We start from the raw sequence: 22,064 nt of genomic DNA on the forward strand, positions 1-22,064 counted from the left end.
AAAAAAAGAAAAAAGATGGCTAAATGCATATGAATGCATAAATGCATATGAATGCATAAATGCATATGCATATGAAAATGTTAAATATGAGAAACACGGATTCCATAGATTCTTTCACTTGTCATAAAACTACAGCGAAGAAGACACCAGGTCCCACAATGCATCATTTTCCCCGTAATTGTCAGTGTTGCCATGTCCGTTTATTATAAGCGACTTTGGGGTTGTTTTTCTGTAAAATTCCCATTGACAATGAATGGGGAATTTACGTCATATGTGCCTGAGCAAATCGACATGTTACGTACGTCATGATGATGTACGATGATAAGAGCGCCCCTCACTTCACATCAATCAATCAATCAATCAATCAATCCTTTTGGGCTTGTTTTCATAGACCTGGTTGCTTGCTTCCCTCGCAAAACCCTGGCCTGGCAACACTGGGTTGTGTACAGCGGTAGGCGGGATCCACAGATTCCACACACGGAGAGAGAGATTGGAGATTGGACTCAGAACAGTTTAACTACTATTTCGAAGGCGGATAAAGTAGCATAATTTTCTACTTTCAGCGGCGTGCATTGCGTCGCATTCCGAAGGAGAAGAACCACAGATTTGAAGGACGTCATAGAGGTAGGAAACCCCATCCCAGAACAAGGAGTGCATCGTCCTGTAACTGTTGGTTTGGAACTAGGCTGCTGCTGTTATGCTACTATGACGCTAACCAAACCTAACCTGATTTCAACCGCACTTCCGGGTCTGTTGCTAATCGACAACACGCTGTCATTATTATTAAAAATTAAACGTACACATGGACGCAGCTAGCAGCCGTCAGCTAAAGTGGTCACAAGCCACAAGGTAGACACAAGTCAGTGTAATGCTTTATTGGCTCGTCCACTCACAGTTAACAGTCTTTGATTGTATTGAGTTGTGCTTGAAATGTACTGTAATTCTGCAAACTGTTAATACATATTTCAATCAATCAATCGAAACGTTGATACATAACACGTTTTTGAGTGGGGCAACGTTGTGATCGTGCTTTTTATAATAGAAACTGTAGAGCGTAAATAATAATAATAATACGTCCATTTGAGTTTGTGTACTGTGCCTGTCGGTTTCGGTTTCGGTTTCGTCCCGGGCTGGTTACTTTGTGCAAGCTCAAGGACCGCCAAAATAAATCGACATTTATTAGCCCGCGGCCCCGCGCGGACCCCCATTTGAAAAGGTATGCCAGGGACCCCCATAAGAGAAGATGTTTACCGTTCTAGCAGTGATAAACAACCATAATTTCAAGGACATCATTGCAGCATTGCAACACAACGCGTTGCAAGCAACTTGCAAGAACTTACGACATTATCCCCAAATAGAGGGTATGCGCATGCTTAAAATGAATGGCACATCGAGTGGCAAAGCAACAGGCAAAGTGAGTTTAACATTATTTAATGTTGTTTAATGCAATCAGATATGACTTTTCTGTTTGGATGCATGGGCTGTCAAGGCCAGAAAGTATTTTATTTGCCACTCAGTAGGCATTCCTGCATAACTTCCGCATTTGATGATGATGACACGCGCATACCCTCTATTGCCCAATGGGTCAACCCTATGTTCCCCTGAGGTTCTATGTTCCCCAGTTACCTTAGGGCAGGGGTCTGCAACAGGCGGCTCTAGAGCACACCCCTAGTGGCTCCCTGTAGCATTAAAAGTAGCAATAAATTATTTTTCATTTATGGTTTCTGTAGGAGGCCAAACGTGACAAGCATTCTTAATATTTATTCTACACATTTTTACAAAATTGGAAAACTTAACGAAACTAAAATTTGCGTCATAGCATGCGACACACTCAGTGCCAGCCAGGTGTCTATTATAAACAAACCGGTGGGTGTGTGAGGCTGCTGACTGCTATGCTATGGCTTCTACAGGGAGAGAAATAAAGATAGCCGACGAAAAACAAAAGTTTTTAACAGTTCGTGGACAGAGGCTTTTGCCTTCACAGCCAATGCAGATTGACTGCCTGTATGTTTAATCTGCAGTGAGAAGCTATCAAACAACAAAAAAAGTAATGTTGAACGACATTTCCAGGGAAAGCATGCTAAATTCTGCTAGTTTCGTTGCAACCCGGGAGATAATAAAGCTTGGCAAGCTGCATTATAATGCGTAATTTTCTTTGCGGCTCCAGATAGATTTTGAATTTATCTTTGGTCGAAAATGGCTCTTTCAACATCTTGGGTTGCAGACCCCTGCCTTAGGGTTATTGTAGGCGGGGAACAAATAAATTAAACTGAGAAAGAACTCAATCATGCCACCCTCCGGGGGTCCTGGGATGCAATACTGTACTGTACTCGGTACTGTACTCTTAGCAGTTAGCATCGTTGAAGTAGGACACACTGGGAGCTGGGACCCATCTAAAAGACCACCCCTGGGTCCCGGGACCCATTACATTGAAAACCTAGAGAACCTGGGGTACATACCGTAGGTACGCTCCTGGGTCATTTCAGAGTGCCTCTGCAGTTTCTCTCTGCAACATATTGGCTTGGTAATCACAAATTGCACAAGGCAGATATGTCAACTAACTTGAATATACAAGAGAATCACTGACACATTTAATAAAGTTTATAATGTTTTCTTTCAAAAACAAAAATGCAAAATAGCGGAAATGGTTGATCTACAAGCTTTACAACACATCATGAAGTGATCTGCTGTTTTTGGAAAATCACTGTAGCTCTCTTCTTCAATGACTGAAGAGCAGTCAATGTGCTCAAAATAAGGTCACTGAAGGAAGTTACATTAAACATGTAACCACAATCCACAATGTAACTCTGGCTTCCTTATTTTAGACATCATGGAAACCTTATAACATATTTCAGAAATGTTGTTTGTTCATGAGCTGGTCACTGAGCTCTCATTGACTCCAGTGCATTCTGTCGAACTTCCGGGTGCAGTTTGGCTCCCATGGTGCGACCCATATATGTGGATATCCGACTAGGACGTTGGGCTATATGACATATGACATCTAGTATGACAATCCCTATATTTGGCCCGAGCCGACCTAGTGCTGATATCAGATAGATGTGGTAGAACTATAATATGGATATAGACTGGTTTAGTCATCGTATTTTATATGGTCTACTGTACCTTTCTGTTTCCAGCAGGTCCCTATGATGACCTCTCGGATCATAAGAACCGACTGCTGAACTGGATATAGCCACAACGATGGATTCCGGGAGTGGTTCGCTGCCTTCCTCCCCCCAATCTCAGGGGTTAACCGGTCCATACAAGTCGGGACTTTACTTCAGTCCCATCAGAAGGGTGGGCCCGCCTAAGGTTATTATGGCTTTTTAATTTTTCACCGGTTTATTGAGTGGTGCAACCACTCCAAGGAACAGCAATGTCTGTGTTCACCTACCTATGTGACGTTTTTGAGCACCAGTATATGACTATGAGTACCAGTAGGGGCGGGGGGGGGGGGAGTTGCACCACTCAGTGTGCACACGGGTGTGATTTATTTTATTTCATTTGGATTTCATGTTTTTAATTTCAGTTAGTCAATTGTGGTTGTTTTATGAAAAGGCTTAAAAAAGTTCAGGAAAGAAAACATTTTATGAAAACGGCAGGTCTACAAGCTGACATATAGACTGTAGCTTCCTGCAATTTTGAAATGCTTCCATCATACTGTCTGGAGCACAGAATCTCTGAAAATGTGCTGATGTAACGCCTCCTCCCCGCTTCCACTTCGTCTTTACAGCCGCGCACTAATATATGAATCAAAATAACCGAAGCATATTATTAGCTTGCTGCTTATCAGAAATGGAAATTCTAAAATAAAATGTAAACATATTTTAAAAGAAGACCAGAGGATGGCTTCCATTCTCGGATATCGCTCATGAAATGTACGCGACCATTTCACCAATTCGCTGCTTTTGGCTGATCGACTGATCTGATTGGCTCTTCTGGCCAATGGGACACCAACCAACGGCAAAGCTGCCTTCTGGCCAATGGGAAGGGGTTCAAGGAGAGGGTCAAATATTCCTGGCAGCCACGACGGAGACTGCACGGGGTGACGGGGAAGGTATCTAGTATCGATATATAACTTCAAACCAAACACGGCTGAAACGGGCGCGAGATTGTGACACACAAACATGCACGTTACTCAAATAATAATCAGACTAATATGGAGGGGTGGGGGGAAACACAACAGAGACAGAGCATGCAAACAACTGGCGAGAGGTTGTGACACAAACATACACGCAATAATCATACAAATTAAATTAAATTAAATATGGGAGGGGGAGAACACAACGGAGACAGAGCTTCTTTCACCTGACAAATATCACTATGTGATAATTTCTTTTTTTTAAAGGAGGATGAGACTTGTGGAAGCCCCAGTCCAGTGAAGAGCTTCGGCCAGCGCTGTCTGTTCCCCGTCAGCAGCACAGATGAAGTGACCATACCTCAGGCGTCATCAGTTCCCAATGGAATGCAATGTGGCGCAATGACACAGGCACAGGAATCAAGCAAGGTAGCTGTTTACACTTGTAATATCCGTTGCTGTGTAGGGCAGAAACCTTGTCTCCATATTTCAACTTTGATTTGTTTTCTAAATGATTGGTCTGGGGGGGGGGGGGGGGTTGTGGAAATGATAGATCTACAAGCTGTCAGTGTTGATCTTGTTAGGTCTTCTAAATTATTTAACCTGTTTTAAATCATGACTAAACTGTTATATTGTCCAATCTGTATGGTAATGTATGTTAATTCAATATATAACTTTTACTATTGGGGTGGTTGTATTTGTCTCCCTGCTCTTCTATCAAGATCCTTTTGTTTCTGGTTTGACAACAAATTTTGACCTGAATTGTTTTATTTCTTCCATGAGCAAGCAGGCAGGCTCTATTTGCTCAGTTGTAGAAATGTCATAGCCACTTTAAGTCCGTCTGGCTTTTAGAAATATTTAACTAATGAAAAGAGGTTGTGACTAAATAATAACTACATTGGAACAGGTGATTCTTTCCCCATTTCCTGAAAGTAACGGGTTTCCCCCCCGAACAGCGACAAGATGAAGTGTTCTCATCGTGTTATCAAGTGTATCATCTGCTGTTCTTGGCCTGTTCGTTCATGTGTTTCATTTGATGTGATTGATTCCCCTGTCCGTCTGTGCTCTGTTAGGCTAAACCCATTCCTGTTGCCCAGTACCACAGAGCCCCTCTGCCATCCCACTACATCACACATAACCAGGAGGCTTCACCACCCTGCTCAAAGACCGTCGTACCCTTCCCAAACCGGATCCCTGTGAATCCAGTGGGGTGTGGACAGTGGAATCTGTCGGGTGGCCAACCCTCTAAGGTTATAACTTACCCCAACAGGAACCTCATTTCACTGTCGCCTACCCGACACGGCTCGTCACTGCCACTGCCTACCCCCAAAACCCCATCACAATCTCCGACGGCATGCGGCACCCGAAATGGCCTGTCACCGTCAACTGCCATGCCGACAATCCCAAAAACCATGCAGACAATCCCAAAAATCATGCCGACAATCCCAAAAAACATGCCGACAATCCCAAAAACCATGCCGACAATCCCAAAAACCATGCCGACAATCCGAAAAATCCTGCCGAAGTCCCCTGCAGCATGCAGCATGTCCCCCGCCCGGAACAGCCCGTCATTCACTTCTAACCCCAAGACCCTGTCGCAGACCTCTTCTGCTGCATGCAGTGCTTATCTGTCCCCTAACGCACGACCCAGTCCACCACTGTCTTCTAACCCATACAGTCCTCTACTGTCCCCCCGACCCAGTCCACCACTGTCTTCTAACCCATACAGTCCTCTACTGTCCCCCCGACCCACTCCACCACTGTCTTCTAAGCCATACAGTCCTCTACTGTCCCCCCGACCCACTCCACTACTGTCTATTAACCCATACAGTTCTCTACTGTCCCCCCGACCCAGTCCACCACTGTCTTCTAAGCCATACAGTCCTTTACTGTCCCCCCGACCTACTCCACCACTGTCTTCTAACCCAGGAAGTCCACTACTGTCCCCCCGACCCAGTCCATCACTGTCTTCTAAGCCATACAGTCCTTTACTGTCCCCCCTGACCAGACCCAGTCCATCACCGTCTTCTAAGCCATACATGTCTTGTTTACTGAACCCCCTGACCCGACCCAATCCATCATTGTCGCCATCCACCTCTCGCAGTCCTTTCCGGCTGCCACCTACGCGACAAGGCATGATGTCGCCGTCCTCCACTGCATGCAAACCTTCACTGTCTCCTCTTCCACGCTGGCCTATGGTAGGTCATCAGGTAAAGCCCTTTTTATATGTGATGGTAAAAAGAGAAACGCATTGGAATTTGGAGCTTGGCTGAGTTGGGTTAATGGCTGAATCGCAACTAGTCTTAGTAAGGGGAAGGCCTCCGATTCAGAGCCAATATCCATAGATGGACGGATGGAGAATGCTAGCCTAGCATGCTTGGCAAGTCACAAACGTGAGTCTTGCATCGGAAAGCATTTGTATTTTGTTAGTGGTGGTCCTGTCAGGCATTTGGCTCATTTTTTGGCCCTTGACATATTGTAATGCACAAATCTGAGAGAGTGCTTGTCGTTCTGTTAGTTTGTGTGAAGGCACTGGCAGCCGTTGAGGTCAAGTTGAGTTTTCTTTGATTTTAAACTGAATACTCTGCTCTAATGTGTCATAAATTAGACCAATTTGTGGGGAGTGCTGTTGTGCAACATGTTCGGCTCCCTGTTTCAACCAGTTGCTTTCTTCTTTTGTCAGGACTGTGCCTCCCAACAGCATAAGGACAACGCTTCAAACGGGGAGTCCGTACCAGGTATTGTATTTTCTTCGCTGCATTTTGATTATTCGAGGTGGGTTTTCGGCTGCCTGAATTTGGGCCGATCCAACTGCTATTGACGTCAGTCAGTTAAACCAAACCTTATGATCACTATTCACTTCACACATTTACGAGTGTGAAATTATGCTTTATTCGTGCTCAACATTGCAGTTACATTTTAGTTAAACTTAAAAAAGAAAAAGATGCAATTCCATGTAAATGGTCAGTTTCAATCAAATTACATTTTGTTTAACTTATATTATAGCTTGTTTTATTATTATCTGTTTTGTTTTTATGGCAGTAGCAGACCAACATTTTACTGAACATACGTTCCAGTATTAGTCAGAGACAATCCTTGAATCTGTGGCTATTCAGGGATTTTATTAGTGAGGATAATTACAGTATATGATACAGAGCTCTGTACAGATATTGTTTACCTGGCATTGGAGTTTGCCTGCTACAAACGCAATAAGTAAAGCGAATGCTCATGTCCATTTCTCTCTTATAGGGGCAAGCACATTCGTATCTATGAAGAGGTCCAGGGAATCTGAATCCGCTGACATCTCTGCCAAGAAGTTATGCGTCCAGAACCCGAGTTGTGTACCACCAACACGATCACCAGTCTGCACCAGCGCTGGGCAGTCCCTCTCCCCATCCTCACTGGCACCCAAGCCTTCACCCAGCAATGTCTTGTCATCCAAGACAGCCCATGGCCGTCTCCATACAGCACCAGCATCTGGCCGATCGCCATGCTCGGCGCTAAAGCAGAAACTCGTGCAGACAACTTTGTCGGTCGCGCCCGCATCAGAGACTCTGGCCAGACAGTCGTCGTCACCTCTGGCCAGACTCTACCTGTCGCCACCACCCAAGTCTCCCCTCACCAGACATCAGTACGGGTCACCGAAACTCACGCCTCCCTTCAACAGACCGTCCTTGTCACAGACGCGCAACTTTACTGTGACCAGACCGCCATCGTCACACCCACCAAACTCTCCTTTTAACAGACTGCCCTGGTCGCCGACTCCCAAGTCCCCTCTTACCAGCGTGTCCTTGTCACCCACTCCCAAGTCCCCTCTGACCAGGCAGGCTTTTCCACAGCCGCCAAAGTCTCCCGTGACCAAACTGTCCTTGCCGCAGCCATCAAAGTCTCCTGTGTCCAGGCTGTCTTTGCCACAGATGCCGGATTTCCCCCTGACCCCACGGGCATTGTCGCAGCCACCCAAGTCTCCTGTGACCAAACTGTTCTTGTCACAGCCACACAGACCGTCCACATCCGGGGTGATGCCCCTGTCTTTCTCTGTGAAGCAGAGTGACAAATGGTCCAGGGACGGGCCAAAGGATGGGAGCTTGAACAGCTGGATTGCAAAATGCCAAAGGAAGGTCGACGACAAAGGACCACCTCCTCTTGCAAGTACAGTCTCCCAAAAGCAGTCAAAGCCGAAGGTAGAGGTCAAGTACCAGAGAAGAGATGACACAAAGGTACAGGTCAGGTACCAGAGAAAAGATGATACAGAGGTACTGGTCAAGTACCAGAGAAGAGATGACACAAAAGGAGAGACGAGTACAAGGGGACAGGAGAGGCGAGGCACAGACCATACGTCTACTAAGCTAAAACCAAACGCTGGATATGTTGGAAGACTGTCATTAAAACACAAGAGACCGGCTTTAGGGGGGCATATGACATATGACATATTTAATTTGACTCCTGACCCTGTACACAAACCAGAAAACACTGCCACTGGCAGAGAAAAGGGCCCCCCCGCCACGCACGATGTAGGCTGCGGGTCTGATTCCGACAGAGTGGCGGACTCCGGTATGTTTAGAGTCGGGTCACAGTGTGGGGTAACTCTGCAACTGATTCCAAAACTGCAAAGGATGGCAGTGGTGTTACTTGACCGCGTGAATTTGGAATACATGCGTCTTAAAAGAGGCGGCGTTTTCCCAAGTGGCCCGTTCTTCGCCTCCTCGCTCCGGCAGCGCAGCGACAAAAGGCGCACATCTCCTCGCAAGAAGAACCCACGGCTGCTCTTTCAGAGCGACGCTCCGAAAGCTGTCTCCAAACGCCACTCCGCCATGCTGCTTCGCACATCTCCTCGCAAGAAGAATGCGCGGCTGTGCCAGAGCGTTGTTTTGAAGGAAGAAGACATCGCCTCCGCCTCCGAATGCAGCGACTCCGCCATGCCGCCTCACTCTTCTCCCGACACGCCTGGGGTGGTGTGCGCCGAACGGGCCGCAAAGACACAGGCGGATGAGGACCCTCTGGATCTGGAAGTGGGCTTGAGCTTTGAGCTGGACATGAAGCTGTCCCAGAGCTCCAGTAGTTCCTCCAGCAGCAGCTGTGAGGAGGAGGAGGAGGAGGAGGAGGAGGAGCAGATGCGCTCCATGCGGGAGCTCATGGACCGCATTACCAGGCAGACGGCCATGCCAGAACCTGAGCATTCCAATACTGTAAGTATTTAAGTAGGGGTCCTTGAGCCCAGGGTGGTTCCAGAGGGGGCATCGTCGTCTCCCCCCCTTGGGAGGCAAGCCACATTTTTGGGCCGTGGCCTAATTACCATCATACTGGGAGACCTTTTTAAATCGGTAGTTCTCAAAGTCGGGTCCGAGAATCCCCAGTGGCCCCCACCAAAATATTTTTTATATAGCTCTACAATCATTTTAACCATTGCCATATTTTTGCTTTGGCTATTCAAAAGATAATTTTGAAAAACATAACAATAATTAATAATTTTGAAATTTTTAACACGATCTTCTCTTCTGGGGGTCACTGGCACAAACTCTTTTTCAGATAGGGGGGAGGGGGGTCTGTGGCCAAATACATTTGTCTCTCTCTCTGGGTCTACAGATCTAATAACCCGTTTGTCTCTCTCTCTCTCTTTCAGCACCTTGTGTCGTCCAAAATGGTCCACTACAAGAACACCCTGGATCAGACACTGCTTCATATCACAAACACCATCGAGTAAGAACCACTGTAACTTTTACCAGCAAAAAAAACAAAAAACACATTTTCTTTGGAAATTGTGAATAGATTTTGAATCGTTGATAATAAGAATCACAATTTTTCAAGAATCCCCCCCCCCCACCACCTACACACCTCTAATAAGATAAGACAATGATAAAATTGTGCGGCAATGGTAGTATAAAATATCATCTAAGTGTTTAATCGATTTGTTACCATCTCCATCCATCTTATTTCAAATGTATTTTAAAACACGAAAGATAGCCTGATGAAGGCCGCATAGGCCAAAACGTTGCCGTTTCCCTATTAAAGTTTTCTCACTGCATTTGAAGACAGTGTTTTTTCTTTTTCATTGTCGGGCACCTTACCTTCTCCTACGCACCTGTCGCCTGTAGGTGTGCAAAAAGCCTTGCTTTATAAAAACACGCTTCTCAAATTAATGAAAGAAAATTATCGATAGATAATATTACAAGTAAGACGCGCAAACGCGGGAAGCGAACGCAGCTCGTGTGTGTGTGGTTGGTTGTGTGTGTGTGTGTGTGTGTGTGTGTGTGTGTGTGTGTGTGCTACAGCTGCGCCCTGTGTGTGTGTGTGTGTGTGTGTGCTACAGCTGCGCCCTCTGGTGGCGGGCGGGTGGTGTAACAGCGGGACACACACACACACACACACACACACACACACACACACACACACACAGACATTCAGCCCTTGCTGTCATAGTAAGTGGCTCACTGCGTTCGCAAACAATTGTATAATATAATAATCATATTCGAACCTGAGATAATGGAGCCTGCCCACTCGAGCAGGTTCTGACTTGCATTCGAACCTGAAAATAAACACTTTGCGCACTAAGTAAAGTTACATGGTAGAGCTTTAACGTGTCTTGTTTGTCTGTCAGATCGAAGGCGAACGAGAGCAGGTTGCTGGAAGACTGTAAAGTGGATCTGTTGAGCGAAGAGGCAGAGGACGAGCAAGAAGACGCCATCTGGGCTGAACAGCGGTAAGCTAATGGCAGCGTTAATTTATGGTGAAGTTTTTCTTTTCAGTCGCATTTAATTCTGACAATTAATCGACTAATATTTCTGACAATGAATCATCAACTAATATTTCTGACAATTAATCATGGACTAAAATGATGATCGTGATCACCCTGAACAGACGCACAGCACACACTGCCTTGAATGCAGTGTCGATTTTGTCGACTTAAACAATGACGAAAAATGTTCGTCGACTACCTTTTTTTCACTGAATGAAAACTAAGCTACGATGACTAAGACTAAATATACTACGATGACTAAGACTAAATATACTGACAAAGACTAAAATGTTAGGAAGGAACTAGTGAACAAGAGATCCAGTATAAGTAAAAGACACAAGTAATTTTACACTTGTTTGCATGCTGCTGAAAATAGCCTATCTACAAGATCAGCTATTTTCAAATGTAAAATCAGCCATTACGGTGGAATCAAGGCCCGCCAAAACACTAACACTAACACTAGTTAGAGAGCTTTGCTGCGATTAAAACGAATCCTGCTGCGCATTTTCAGAAAGTGCACTTCGTTTGGCAGGTGTGAAGGCTCATTCGAATCCTAATGCGTATCAAAGAACCGCATTTTACTCCGAGCAAAAACGGGGGTTTCGCTTCGCTTCCAATCGCACTTGATTACGATTCGGTGCAGGTGTGAATGCAATCCGCAGTAAATAAAGGAAATGAAGCAAACAATGTGGCGGGTGAGGAGCTGAACACAGTTGGAGACGGAGAAGGCATATTTTACGCAGCGCAAAGATGTCCCGTTACCGTGGATACTAGACGTGGTCGAATGAGGAGACTGAAGCCCTGATCGAAATGAGGACGAGTACATTAATCAATTGCTTAAGAAAACACATAAAAACACTGCAGTGTACTATAGCCTACAGAATATTCTGTCTGTCTGTCTGTGCCGTAAACATGGAGTGCTGTCACTGTGTGGTGACTGGGGAGCAGGGACTTTCATCTCGATAAACTTGTAAACATTTTGCGCTGCTGTCTGTTATATCAGTGTGCTCAGCGCTGTGCCTCCATGCCCAAAAGTGCGTGGCGTGGCTGCATGTGTATAGTGAGAGAGCGAGAGAGCTGGGGGGGGGGGGGGGGGGGGTCCAGTCCCAGACGGCACGACACATGCATGTTATGAGTATAATTTTATCACCATAGATTTCACTGTGTTGTAGGCTGTGTTGTAGGCTAGGTTTATGAATGGAACACATTGATAAAGGTCCCCCCTGCTGCGTTTCCAATTGCTACGGATGACTGTGTGAAGGCAAATTAAATATGCAAGAATCCCCAAATCTCCGCCCATACGCATGAGTCTACCGAAGTATTAGGTGAGAATGTGACCTTAGTCGACTAAAATCTCATGATATTTAGTCGACTAAAACTAGACTAACACTAAAACATTCCAGGTGACTAAAATGTGACTAAAACTATTCAAGAGACTGACTAAAACTAAAATCAACACTGCTTGAATGCAGTATTTGCCCACTTGAAAGTCTCAAAGAGCATGTTTATTTTAATGACCATTCAATCTCAAATCTTTCTGCCTTGTTCCACCTGGTTCCACTTTGATTATGCAGAATTAGCTAAAACATCATTTTTGGAAAAAAAAAGAAAAATGATATTCCCAGTTACCATGCTGCACCTGTGATGTTCCTTTTTACTGACACCAAGTTTAAAATAAGAATTGAATGCAACTGAAAAACACGTTAGTTCAATGGTAGTGGATGAAGAGAGTGGATTTTTGTCCAACCATGAAACTGCAACCAATGGGTGTGCAGACTGGCACAGTCACTGGCGGGACTTGACAAAGGATGGATTGTGTTCTGGCTTGTATCAAAGGAACACAAACGCACTATACTTTGAGTTTCTATCGAAATGGAAGTCATTTTCTATGGTTTTAAGAAAAGAATACCATCACACTTTGTTTACACTATGGCCCCCAGCAGCATCCTTGTTTAACCCGTTAACCCACGGGCGGCCAAATGCAGATAATTCTGGGGGTCCTTGAGATGAGACAGTTTGAGAACCACTCACTGCCATAGAAACTGTCGACATTTTGTAGAATCGACCTCAGGTCTAAATGGGTTGATCCATGTTTGTTTGGTATATTTGTTGCAATTGCTATGAAAACGAGCAGGAAGCTGTCACGCACTTCCTGTTAACAGCTTCCTGTTACTCTCTTGCTCTCACACACAGGGCTCAGGCACATCTTCGCGCACAGCCGCGTCAGAAGAACCTGACGCCCGACGTCAACCCCGGCTTTTTAGACAGCTGGTGGATGGAAAAGAAGCTCCACCTCCGCGGCTGACTGACGTGACGGACAGATTCCCGGAAACGCTCTATTCCACATCAGTCAGCCGCGGAGGTGGAGCTTCTTTTCCATCCACCAGCTGTCTAAAAAGCCGGGGTTGACGTCGGGCGTCAGGTTCTTCTGACGCGGCTGTGTGCGAAGGTCTGCCTGCGCTGACAGTGACACAAACACACACACACACACACACACGACACACCTACAGACGCTTTATGTAACTACACCTGTAATTTGCCCTTTCCCTCCTCACGTGTGCTTTGACAAGCCTTTGTTTGTAAGTTTTCAAGCTTTTGTTGCTGTGGTCGCTTCTCGCCCTTAAGGCATCTTACTGGTGTGTGTTCCCACTCAGGGAGTTCCTGCAGCGCTACGCTCTGGCCCCCAGCTGCATGCGTGACGTCCATCCAGGGGAAGAGGTGTTCCACCTGGACAGCGCCGGACGCATCTTCAGCCAGGACTCCCTGCAGCTCGTACAGTGCAACGCCACGCCACAGGGGACCATGCAGACAACTCTGTTCTGGTGAGACACACACACTATAGGCTCTGGCAGGGGTTGACACCAAGGTCTCAGAGGTGGGTGGGGAGCCCATGGCCCGTTGGGCAAGTACAGGTCATGTTCTACTTGCCCCGAAAAGTATATTTTCCATGATCGGTCAAATTTGCGCTTGTAGAAAAAAAACGAAACCACAAAACGGTTAAATCCAATCGATAAATACAGAGTGGCGACAGTCACTTTGAAAAACCAGAATGAGTGCAACTGCTAAGCAAAAACATTGTGATCAGTGGAGGTAAAGAAGACACGGTCGGTGCTTCAAGGATCAACAGCTCGGTGATCCGAGCACTAGAAAAAGGTAAAACATGGAGGAGTGAAACGAATGCAACTGCTAGTTGTAAAAAGGTGTGCACAGAATGCACTTGGCATCGACGGCGCAACCTGAAAGCAAACTCCTCTTGCCCGAACGTTTCATTTTCTTGCCACGTGCAGTCGGGCAACCGTTGGTGTCAACTCCTGCTTCGGGAGGCTTTAGGATTTCAACACATGATTTAATCCTGCATACTTTTAGCCGTTTCCGCCTCTCCCGACTTGGGACATGTGGTTGACTTTTGAGATGCACTTAATACTTACTATATTAATGTTTTCTGTTGAAATGTGCTATAACTAATTAACTTTGCCGTTGCATTATGGTCTATACATTGGGCTCTCTCTTCCTCCCTCCGATAGTTCGGGACCCTTTCAGTTCAGAAAGCACCTGAGAGTTGACCTTCCTACCAGCGCTTACAGCTTGTATGAGTCGTATCACTGCCCCCCCGACGCCACACGGTTCCTCTTCAAGGTAACGTACTCTCCGTGCTCTCAGCGCCCCCGGTAAACCGCTAGCGGCTCCAACGCGAGGCTTTGTGTGATTATGTGGCAGGCCAGGCACGTCTATAGACTTTGAATGTTTGCTTTAAGCAGTGACGTGTGTGATTCGCCCCTCACTTCACACAAGTGTGACATTCAAAATTTTGAAATTCCAACTTCCGACCTAATCTTGGGCATGTTTAGTTCAAGACCCCAAAGAGAAGTCTGTAGTCATTGTCATGTACTTTCTCCCCTCCTCAGCTCATGTCGGTGCACAAAGAGCAAATGGCCGCCACGCTGATCCTAAAGTCCCTCACCGACATCGCCATCAACGCCGCCGATCAGAGAGGTCTGCATTCTTACCTTACGCTCCCCTTTTTGTTAATTTACATCGCTGGAATGTACACTGTATGTATCCTCTGTACAGCTCGGAAACGACCCTAGAGATTATGAACCTTTTTGTATTTCGTGTGTGTGTGTGTGTTTTTTTGTGTTTGCAGTGAGAAATGGATGCCAGCAGTTTGCGGTGTGGGTTCCCAGCATCTCGGAGATCACTCTGGTCTTCATGAACATGGGAGTTCCCTTCGTGGGCCTGTATCCTAACGAGAGCCTCCAGCCCGCCTTCACAGAGGGAGATGTTCTGTGAGTCCTTGATCATGAACAGTCTTTAGTCTTCACACATCAATATCGGTTAATAGTGTCACATGTGGGCTAATGTTTTAAACTGTGTGTGTGTCTCTAGGGAAGGTATCCATATTGGCAGTGAGAGCCCATCGAGCAGTGGGGAACCACGTGCGTTCCCTCTGCACAACTTTAACTACGTCCTCGAGGTAACGTCAACACACTTCTGCTCGACCGTCTGCTGTTTTCACTAGTTTGGGTCCCAGCCAGGCAAACGTCTAATCTAACCTTTTGGGTCTCGACTCGAAATGTTTGGGAACCACTGGTCTAAATCGGTGGTTCTCAAAGTGGGGTCTGGTGAGGGAGTTCCAGGCAGTCCCCAGCTAAATGATAGATAGGAACCAATCCTTATGGGTCTGTAACTCTGAGAATGTACAATATAAATGTGGGTTCCAGAGATAGAAATGCCATTAAATGGGGCTCTGAGGCCTAATGCATGTCAAACTGGGGGTGCTTGAACTTAAAATGGTTGAGAGAATATCAGCGCTAGAGCCACCCGTAAAAAATCTTCCCTGGTATATCTTTTCAAATGGGGGTCCGCGTCCAACGATTATCAATTTTGGGGGTCAAAAGTTTAAGAACCACTGGTCTAAATGCTCTCTCTCTCTCTCTCTTTCTCTCTGTGTGTGTGTGTGTGTGTGTGTGTGTGTGTGTGCGCGCGCGCGTGCAGTACCTGGACTTTTGCTCCCGTCTGTGTCCATGTGCGTATGACGACGCAGAGCTGCTGCTGCTGCTCACGGTGCTCTGCAGACTGAGCCTGGACGTGGAGTTGGTGCTGCAGGATCTGGAGAAGCTGACATGTCTGCTGGAGAGCCTCGTCAGCAACGTCAGCGACTGGGACGACACGGTGAGTCCAGGGTTGTCACAATTGGCCCTTCGCTACGTCCCTCCCCAAACCATCCATGTCCAATAGGCAGCGAGGAGACAAGCTGTCCTTCTCCCCCATAGAGATGCATGTTAAATTCGCCATATAAATATTGATCATTTCGGTAGCAAGAGCATCAAAATGTCTTCTAAATCTAGTCAACCAGGCCTGCAGTAGGCTATGCACTGGACACGTTTGTATGACATTATTTAAATAAACTAGAAATACGAGGAAATGACAGAGGGAGAAATCAACTTTTGACGACTACCCGGCACCCGACAGGAGTTATCATGTTGCACGGTAAGACTACGGTGATTAGTATTATTGCCATCACCTGGGTCATGTAACTTTCCTGATGTTAGGCTGTGTGTTCAACAACACAGCCATGCTAAATAACATTGACAGCTATAGGGTCAGGTGGCTAGGGCATTCATTTAGAAAAAGAAAATATAATGCGGAGATACATTTCTGCCCGACAATGTATGCAATGTGGCCCTCTGAAGTGACTGGAAATATAGTGGCCCTCTCCATCATCAAAGTTGGTTTAGAAAGATATTATTATGTAGATGTGCTATTTTTCAACAGCTAAAGTTAAACATAATGGCTAAAGTGGTTAAAAGCTAAGGTGACACACATGCATCCTCGGGTCTAAATGGATTAATATAACGCTGTCATGTTGTGTTCCCCTCAGCTCCCCAGGATGTGTGCAGCTCTGGTTGGCCTGACCGCTGACCACCACAACATGTGCAGTCTGGTCAGCAAGCTGCCTCTTCACGACCGTGGACAGTAAGGCTCCCACCCTTTGTTCTCCATAAATTAATGCCCTTTTTTCGACGTGCAAGGGTAGCAAAAATAACCATTGATGTTCATTGGATATTTTTGTGTGTTTTATAAATATTGAACCAATGAAAAGTATTAACAAGAGCTTGTGACTTAAGCAATATTACACGAGAGGGGGTGGTTTAACTGCGTTTCGGAACACGCCCTGCGGGCTCGTTCCTGCAGCATCGCAGGCGTGCATTAATGACGTTAAACCACCCCCTCGAGTGTAATATTGCAATTATACAACAGTTACCCTTAAAACTAAGAAAATCGCTGAAACATATATTTTTAATGACAGATGTAGTCACTACGACCACAAATGTCCCAAGAAACTTAGCTAGCCTAGCCACCGAGTTTGCTGCGTTCTGGGAGACAGAGCAGCTGAATTCTTTGTTTTCATTAGGTGTGGAGTGGTGCTCGTTTGAACCATGGCTAGAAGGCTGTTTCAGCCAATCAGATTGCTTCCTCGAAACTACCTGTTGTATAATAAACTATAACTATATTGGGTCTGTTTTTTTTCTCGTTTTTTATTTTTATTTTTATTTATATTTTTTTATCTTGCATCCGTGTGTGTGTGTGTGTGCAGGGAATTGCGCAGACACCTCAGTATGTGCATGATTTCCATGCTCCTGGATGGAAGTTGCACATACCAGCCCGCCGTTGGAGAGTTCCAGGTGTGTTATTGTCTCAAGAATTGAGACCATGATTCTCACATGATTCTCTTTTATTTTTTCATGAAAATATGTATTGTCTTTAGTCTGTTGTTGAACATTACTACATTCAAAATGTGGCGCCTGGAGCCAAGGCAACTACTGTGGCTTTTAAACAGACATCAAAGTGCTTGACTTAAATCTCTCTTAAAGTATCTCTTGTGGCAAAAATAATCACAAAATGCGATCCCATAGGTGTCTTTTGTTTCGGTTAATTGTGCAGCACTAGTTCATACCGCACCTAGTAGTGTGAAATAATATATCTGACGTTATAATGATCATTCTTGGTGGCGACGGCCTTGGAACAACTGGATCACGCTGTTTCTTTGTGTGACCGCCTTGTAGCGTCTTTACATCCTGGGCGGTACAGTGACAGTCGCTTTGCTCTGTATGGATGTTTTTTTTTACTCTGACTGTCCTTCTTTTATCCCACCTTCCTTCCTTGCCACAGCTGTCTGCCCTGCGCGACTTCCTGCCGCACATGCGTCCGTCCACGCTCCTCCACGGCCTGCGGCAGAACGCCAGGGAGCCGAGCCAAGACGACGACCAGGACTCACTGGACATGCAGGTCAGGAGTTTACTGCAATTAACAATACACAGTTACAATGTCTGCCATTTAGCGGACACTCCTGTCCAGAGCCACTCACAATAAGCCAGGTAAATAAATGTATGCAAGGAAAATACTTCCGTGTATGCGAGATACACAGAATGCAGAGAGAACTAGTGTACTGCCTCAAGAAACTATAGAGGCTTGGTCTAAGGAGTTTTCCTTGTGTGTTGTGTGGTATAATGAACACCAGTATGAGTACCAGTAGGGGGCGGGGCGCTGTTGTGCAATGCAGGAACAGAGAGAGAGAGAGAGAGACAGTGCTGAACTGTTGCCTGCTAATGAGAGAGAGGGGGGGGGGGGGTCGATTATAGTTAGTCACCAATGTACACAGTTTTAAAATGTACAAATATTTTTTCCTTTATTTTTTTTTTACATACCTGTATATGTAGTTAAACAACTAGTCGACTAGTAAACTAGGCAACTAGTCAACTAGTAAAAATGACTAGAAGTGAATGCCCGGCACACTGCCAGACTGGCTTATCAGCCAATGTGCCTGGACCACTGAGCCACAGCCCAGTCCGTTTCGAAAATATTGAACCAATGAAAAGTAGTAAAAAGTGCTTTGGACAAAACCTCTTAACTCCATTGGACCCTAAAAAACGGCTAACTCCACCACCCCTCTCATGGAAGTAATTGACAATATATACAGTCACAACAACAACTTTGATGAGGCAGTATTGTTTTGTTTTCAGAATATAAGGCTTTCTTTATTTCCTGGTTTATTTTTATTTTTCATTTCCTGAAAAATGAACATTTTGGAGTTAAGTGGTTTCTTCCCGACAGCAGATTATATTCTATCATCTAAATTACATTCGTGGTCAAATGGGTTATCTGTATGCGACTTCAACATGGGAGGGGGCTGGGGTAAAACAAAATATATCACTTAATTATAATATTTCATTTCTTGAGTGTGTTTGTCTTTTTTTCTTTTTTAAACCTTTGTTTTCATGGTGTGTTTCAGAGCTATTACCTGTGTAACAGCCTTCTTACCCTGATGAACCAAGCGTCCAATCTCCAGTTCTACACTACACAACAGAAGGTACGGCGGCTATGCTGTAGGGGGTGCAGCGCTTAATTGAACTAATCGATTTGATCGATTCATAAAATAAAGACATTATCAATCATTTAAGAACATATCTGACTCCTTGCTGTGTGGTCCTCAGGAGCAGCTGCTTGCGCTGTGTTCTGAACTGGAGTTCCACATAAAGTCTCACATCAGAGAGAGTGAGAAGTGTCTCTACCGCAGCACGGTAAGTCTGTCTGTCTGTCTCTCTTATGTCCGTCTCTCTCTCGTGACGGTTTAAGATGGCGACTACTTGCACACAGACTTCCAAAACTAATTTGAATAGTCTGCCTTTTTGTAGACGTAGCTCTTTGTTTGGTTAAAACAATGTGGCAGTAATCCAGAATCAAGTCTGTCATTCAGCAGCCGAATATCCTGAGAATGCCATCAACTAACTTAAGGGGTGTTCCGACCAGTCATTGGTCCGACAACGACAACCTACCTCAAACGCCTAACCTAACCGTCGGGATCGGGAGTCGAACCCGCGGCACACTGCCAGACTGGATTACCAGCCAAGGTGCCTGGACCGCTGAGCCACGGCCCAGGCCCGTCTGGGAGGTACATGCCATTGTTTTCATCTCCTCTCCTTCTTCCAGGTGAAGGATCTGGTGGCGAGGATCTACACCCGCTGGCAGATGCTGCTTCTGAGGACCAGACCTCTGAATGTAAGTCTTGATGCTGCCTGTCAGTCACAAACTACTGGTCTCCTTTAAGCCGCAATTAAGGGTTCATGAATCTTGGCCTGAAAGTAGATTCTAAAACATGGGAGAAGTACGTTACACACCCCACACACTGTCTTTACTCACAGCCACAGTGATTTTTGAGAATACGTTTTGGTCGCACTGACTGACCGTCATCTAAGTGAAGTGAAGTGTGCGTGATTCCATTTTGACTGCCTGCTCCTACGCACCTGTTCTTCACGTTAGGTCTGTCACAATTATTACATATCTCTGCTGTTGGGAAGAAACCACCTACTGTAACTCCAAAATGTAAAAAAATTCAGGAAATTAAGAAAACCTTATATTTCGAAAACAATGCAATACTGCCTCATCAAAGTTGGTGTTGTGACTGTATATATTGTCAATTACTTTACGTTATTTGTCATATCTGCTTGTGCAATTTGTGATTAGGAAGCCTAAAAGGCAAGCAAATACAAATTGTACCAGTGTTGAATGCGAACACGACACAAACGCATCGTTAATCGCGATTATATGTGTGACAATGAATCGCCTCGGTGGTTAAACTCCCTGTTGTTGAATTATCTCCCGACAATGACCACCACCTAGCCAGATATTATCCCTTACTTATTTAACTTTTATGGCAGTCATGATATCACCACTGCAGCTGGTTTATCACGTGTTTTGTCCACCTCCAGGGTCAGCTGTACGACTACTGGAAGCCTGTGAGGATTGGCAGTCAGAGCAGTGCCGAGGGGGAGGAGGAGCCCCCCATCCCAGAGGAGGAGGTGGAGCAGGAGGAGATGATGGAGGAAGATGTGGTGGTGGAGGAGGAGGAGGAGATGGAGGAAGAGGAGGAGGAGAAGGAAAGGGCTGGACAGCAGGGCTGAACGGGACACAAACTAGTTTTTCCCAGAGCCATAGAGTAAGACAGAGTTAAGACATAAGAGGGGGCAGAAAACAGCCTGGTCACGTGGTTCATGACTCATGTGCTCGTGCAAGCCCATAGACTCCAATGCATTCCGTAAACTTCCAGTTGTCCCTTTTCAATAAAAAAAAGTCTATGTAGAAGAGCCTGGCCCCATGAAGTTAAGGGAGTTGTCGTAACTCTGCATTACTAATATGGCTCTAGCTTTCCCTCACCGTGTGGGAGGGACTTTCGCCCTATAGATTCAGACCGTGACGGGGGAGGGGTGGGGTCTTCGCAACGTTGAACACGGCAACTCGTTCGCTTTAGCGAGCTCGGTGGTGTCTCTCGTGGCTCAAGTTCGCTTGAGCCGATTCAGCCCGTTTCGAGTTACTACCCGATAGGCAGAGATTTGTAAATCCTCGTCTTACCCTACAATGAACACAGTGGAGTGCTCCCTACCTCACCGATGGGCCCCGTCTCACCCAATCACAAGCCGCGGCGCTCCTTCCAGCCCCTCCTACCCGGGGGGGGGGGAACGGGGATATGATTGTTATCAGATTATTGATTTATTACTTTTATTAGGTGCAATATTGCTGACCAAAGTGTTCATTTGTTTAAATTTGTTCTTCTGTGCCATTGTGTTCATTTCACTGCCTTTAAATCTTTTGTTAAGTTGTGTAATTTATTGAAACACCGTATGTCTTTGTTTTGTTTTCTAATTGCTCTGTTGGAGTTTCGATCATTCTATTAAAATGGTTTTGAAAATGGCCTTCTAATTTGGTTCCCGCAATGGTATGTAACTGAAAGCTCTCATTCTCAATATGAATACCGGTATGTGTTATGGCCTGAATATAGAGACTAGACAGAATTCTAAAGCGGAAGAGGCGGCAAGAAAACCCTGAGAGCTCAAAAAGAAAGCTCTAAAGATATTTTTAAATATATTTTCGTGAACAGAAATGGCAGCTTCCTTACTCGTATTAGCATTTCGGTGTAGTTCCAGGCTATATAGCATTCGGAGATTGTGGAATAGTAGACAGTTTTTTCCCCAAAGCACATAGGGTGCCATTCTGGTTTTTGGGGGTCCTGCAATTATATCGTTTTGTCATTGGTGATTATCATTTGATATAAAGAAGGAAAGAAAAACACACATGCTTGTCCTGCAAAGACGAGACCATAATCAAGAGAATATTAAGAGCAATAGTAAATCTAATCCGTTACATCTAAATATCACCTGGGCCTTTTAAATCCGACAATAGACAAACAGACGT

At 45.5% G+C, this 22,064-nt stretch overlaps 1 protein-coding gene across 1 annotated transcript; it reads left to right on the forward strand.

Annotated features, from left to right (window-relative positions):
* Positions 1-487: 487 nt before the first annotated feature.
* On the forward strand, positions 488-21,566 carry slf2 (SMC5-SMC6 complex localization factor 2). The gene is made up of 21 exons (XM_083774724.1): positions 488-624; positions 3,138-3,312; positions 4,358-4,507; positions 5,152-5,328; positions 6,762-6,816; positions 7,328-9,267; positions 9,702-9,778; positions 10,677-10,778; positions 13,469-13,636; positions 14,339-14,450; positions 14,720-14,807; positions 14,959-15,100; positions 15,201-15,288; positions 15,810-15,986; positions 16,696-16,790; positions 17,413-17,500; positions 17,988-18,104; positions 19,108-19,185; positions 19,310-19,396; positions 19,806-19,874; positions 20,585-21,566. The coding sequence occupies exons 2-21, from the start codon at positions 3,202-3,204 to the stop codon at positions 20,774-20,776; spliced, it is 4,113 nt and encodes a 1,370-aa protein (XP_083630850.1). The 5' UTR covers positions 488-624; positions 3,138-3,201; the 3' UTR covers positions 20,777-21,566.
* The last annotated feature ends 498 nt before the right edge of the window (positions 21,567-22,064 follow it).

The sequence above is a fragment of the Protomyctophum parallelum genome (genome assembly GCF_964188405.1).
Source record: "Protomyctophum parallelum genome assembly, chromosome: 10".
NCBI classification, from domain to species: domain Eukaryota; kingdom Metazoa; phylum Chordata; class Actinopteri; order Myctophiformes; family Myctophidae; genus Protomyctophum; species Protomyctophum parallelum.

What these genes read in the sequence shown, in the direction of transcription:
- slf2 (XM_083774724.1), top strand. Translation starts at nt 3,202, where the DNA reads ATGGATTCCGGGAGTGGTTCGCTGCCTTCCTCCCCCCAATCTCAGGGG. An exon ending in AACCTGAGCATTCCAATACT is followed by an intron (nt 9,268 to 9,701) that starts GTAAGTATTTAA and finishes TCTCTCTTTCAG; the next exon opens with CACCTTGTGTCGTCCAAAAT. An exon ending in ACTTTAACTACGTCCTCGAG is followed by an intron (nt 15,289 to 15,809) that starts GTAACGTCAACA and finishes GCGCGCGTGCAG; the next exon opens with TACCTGGACTTTTGCTCCCG.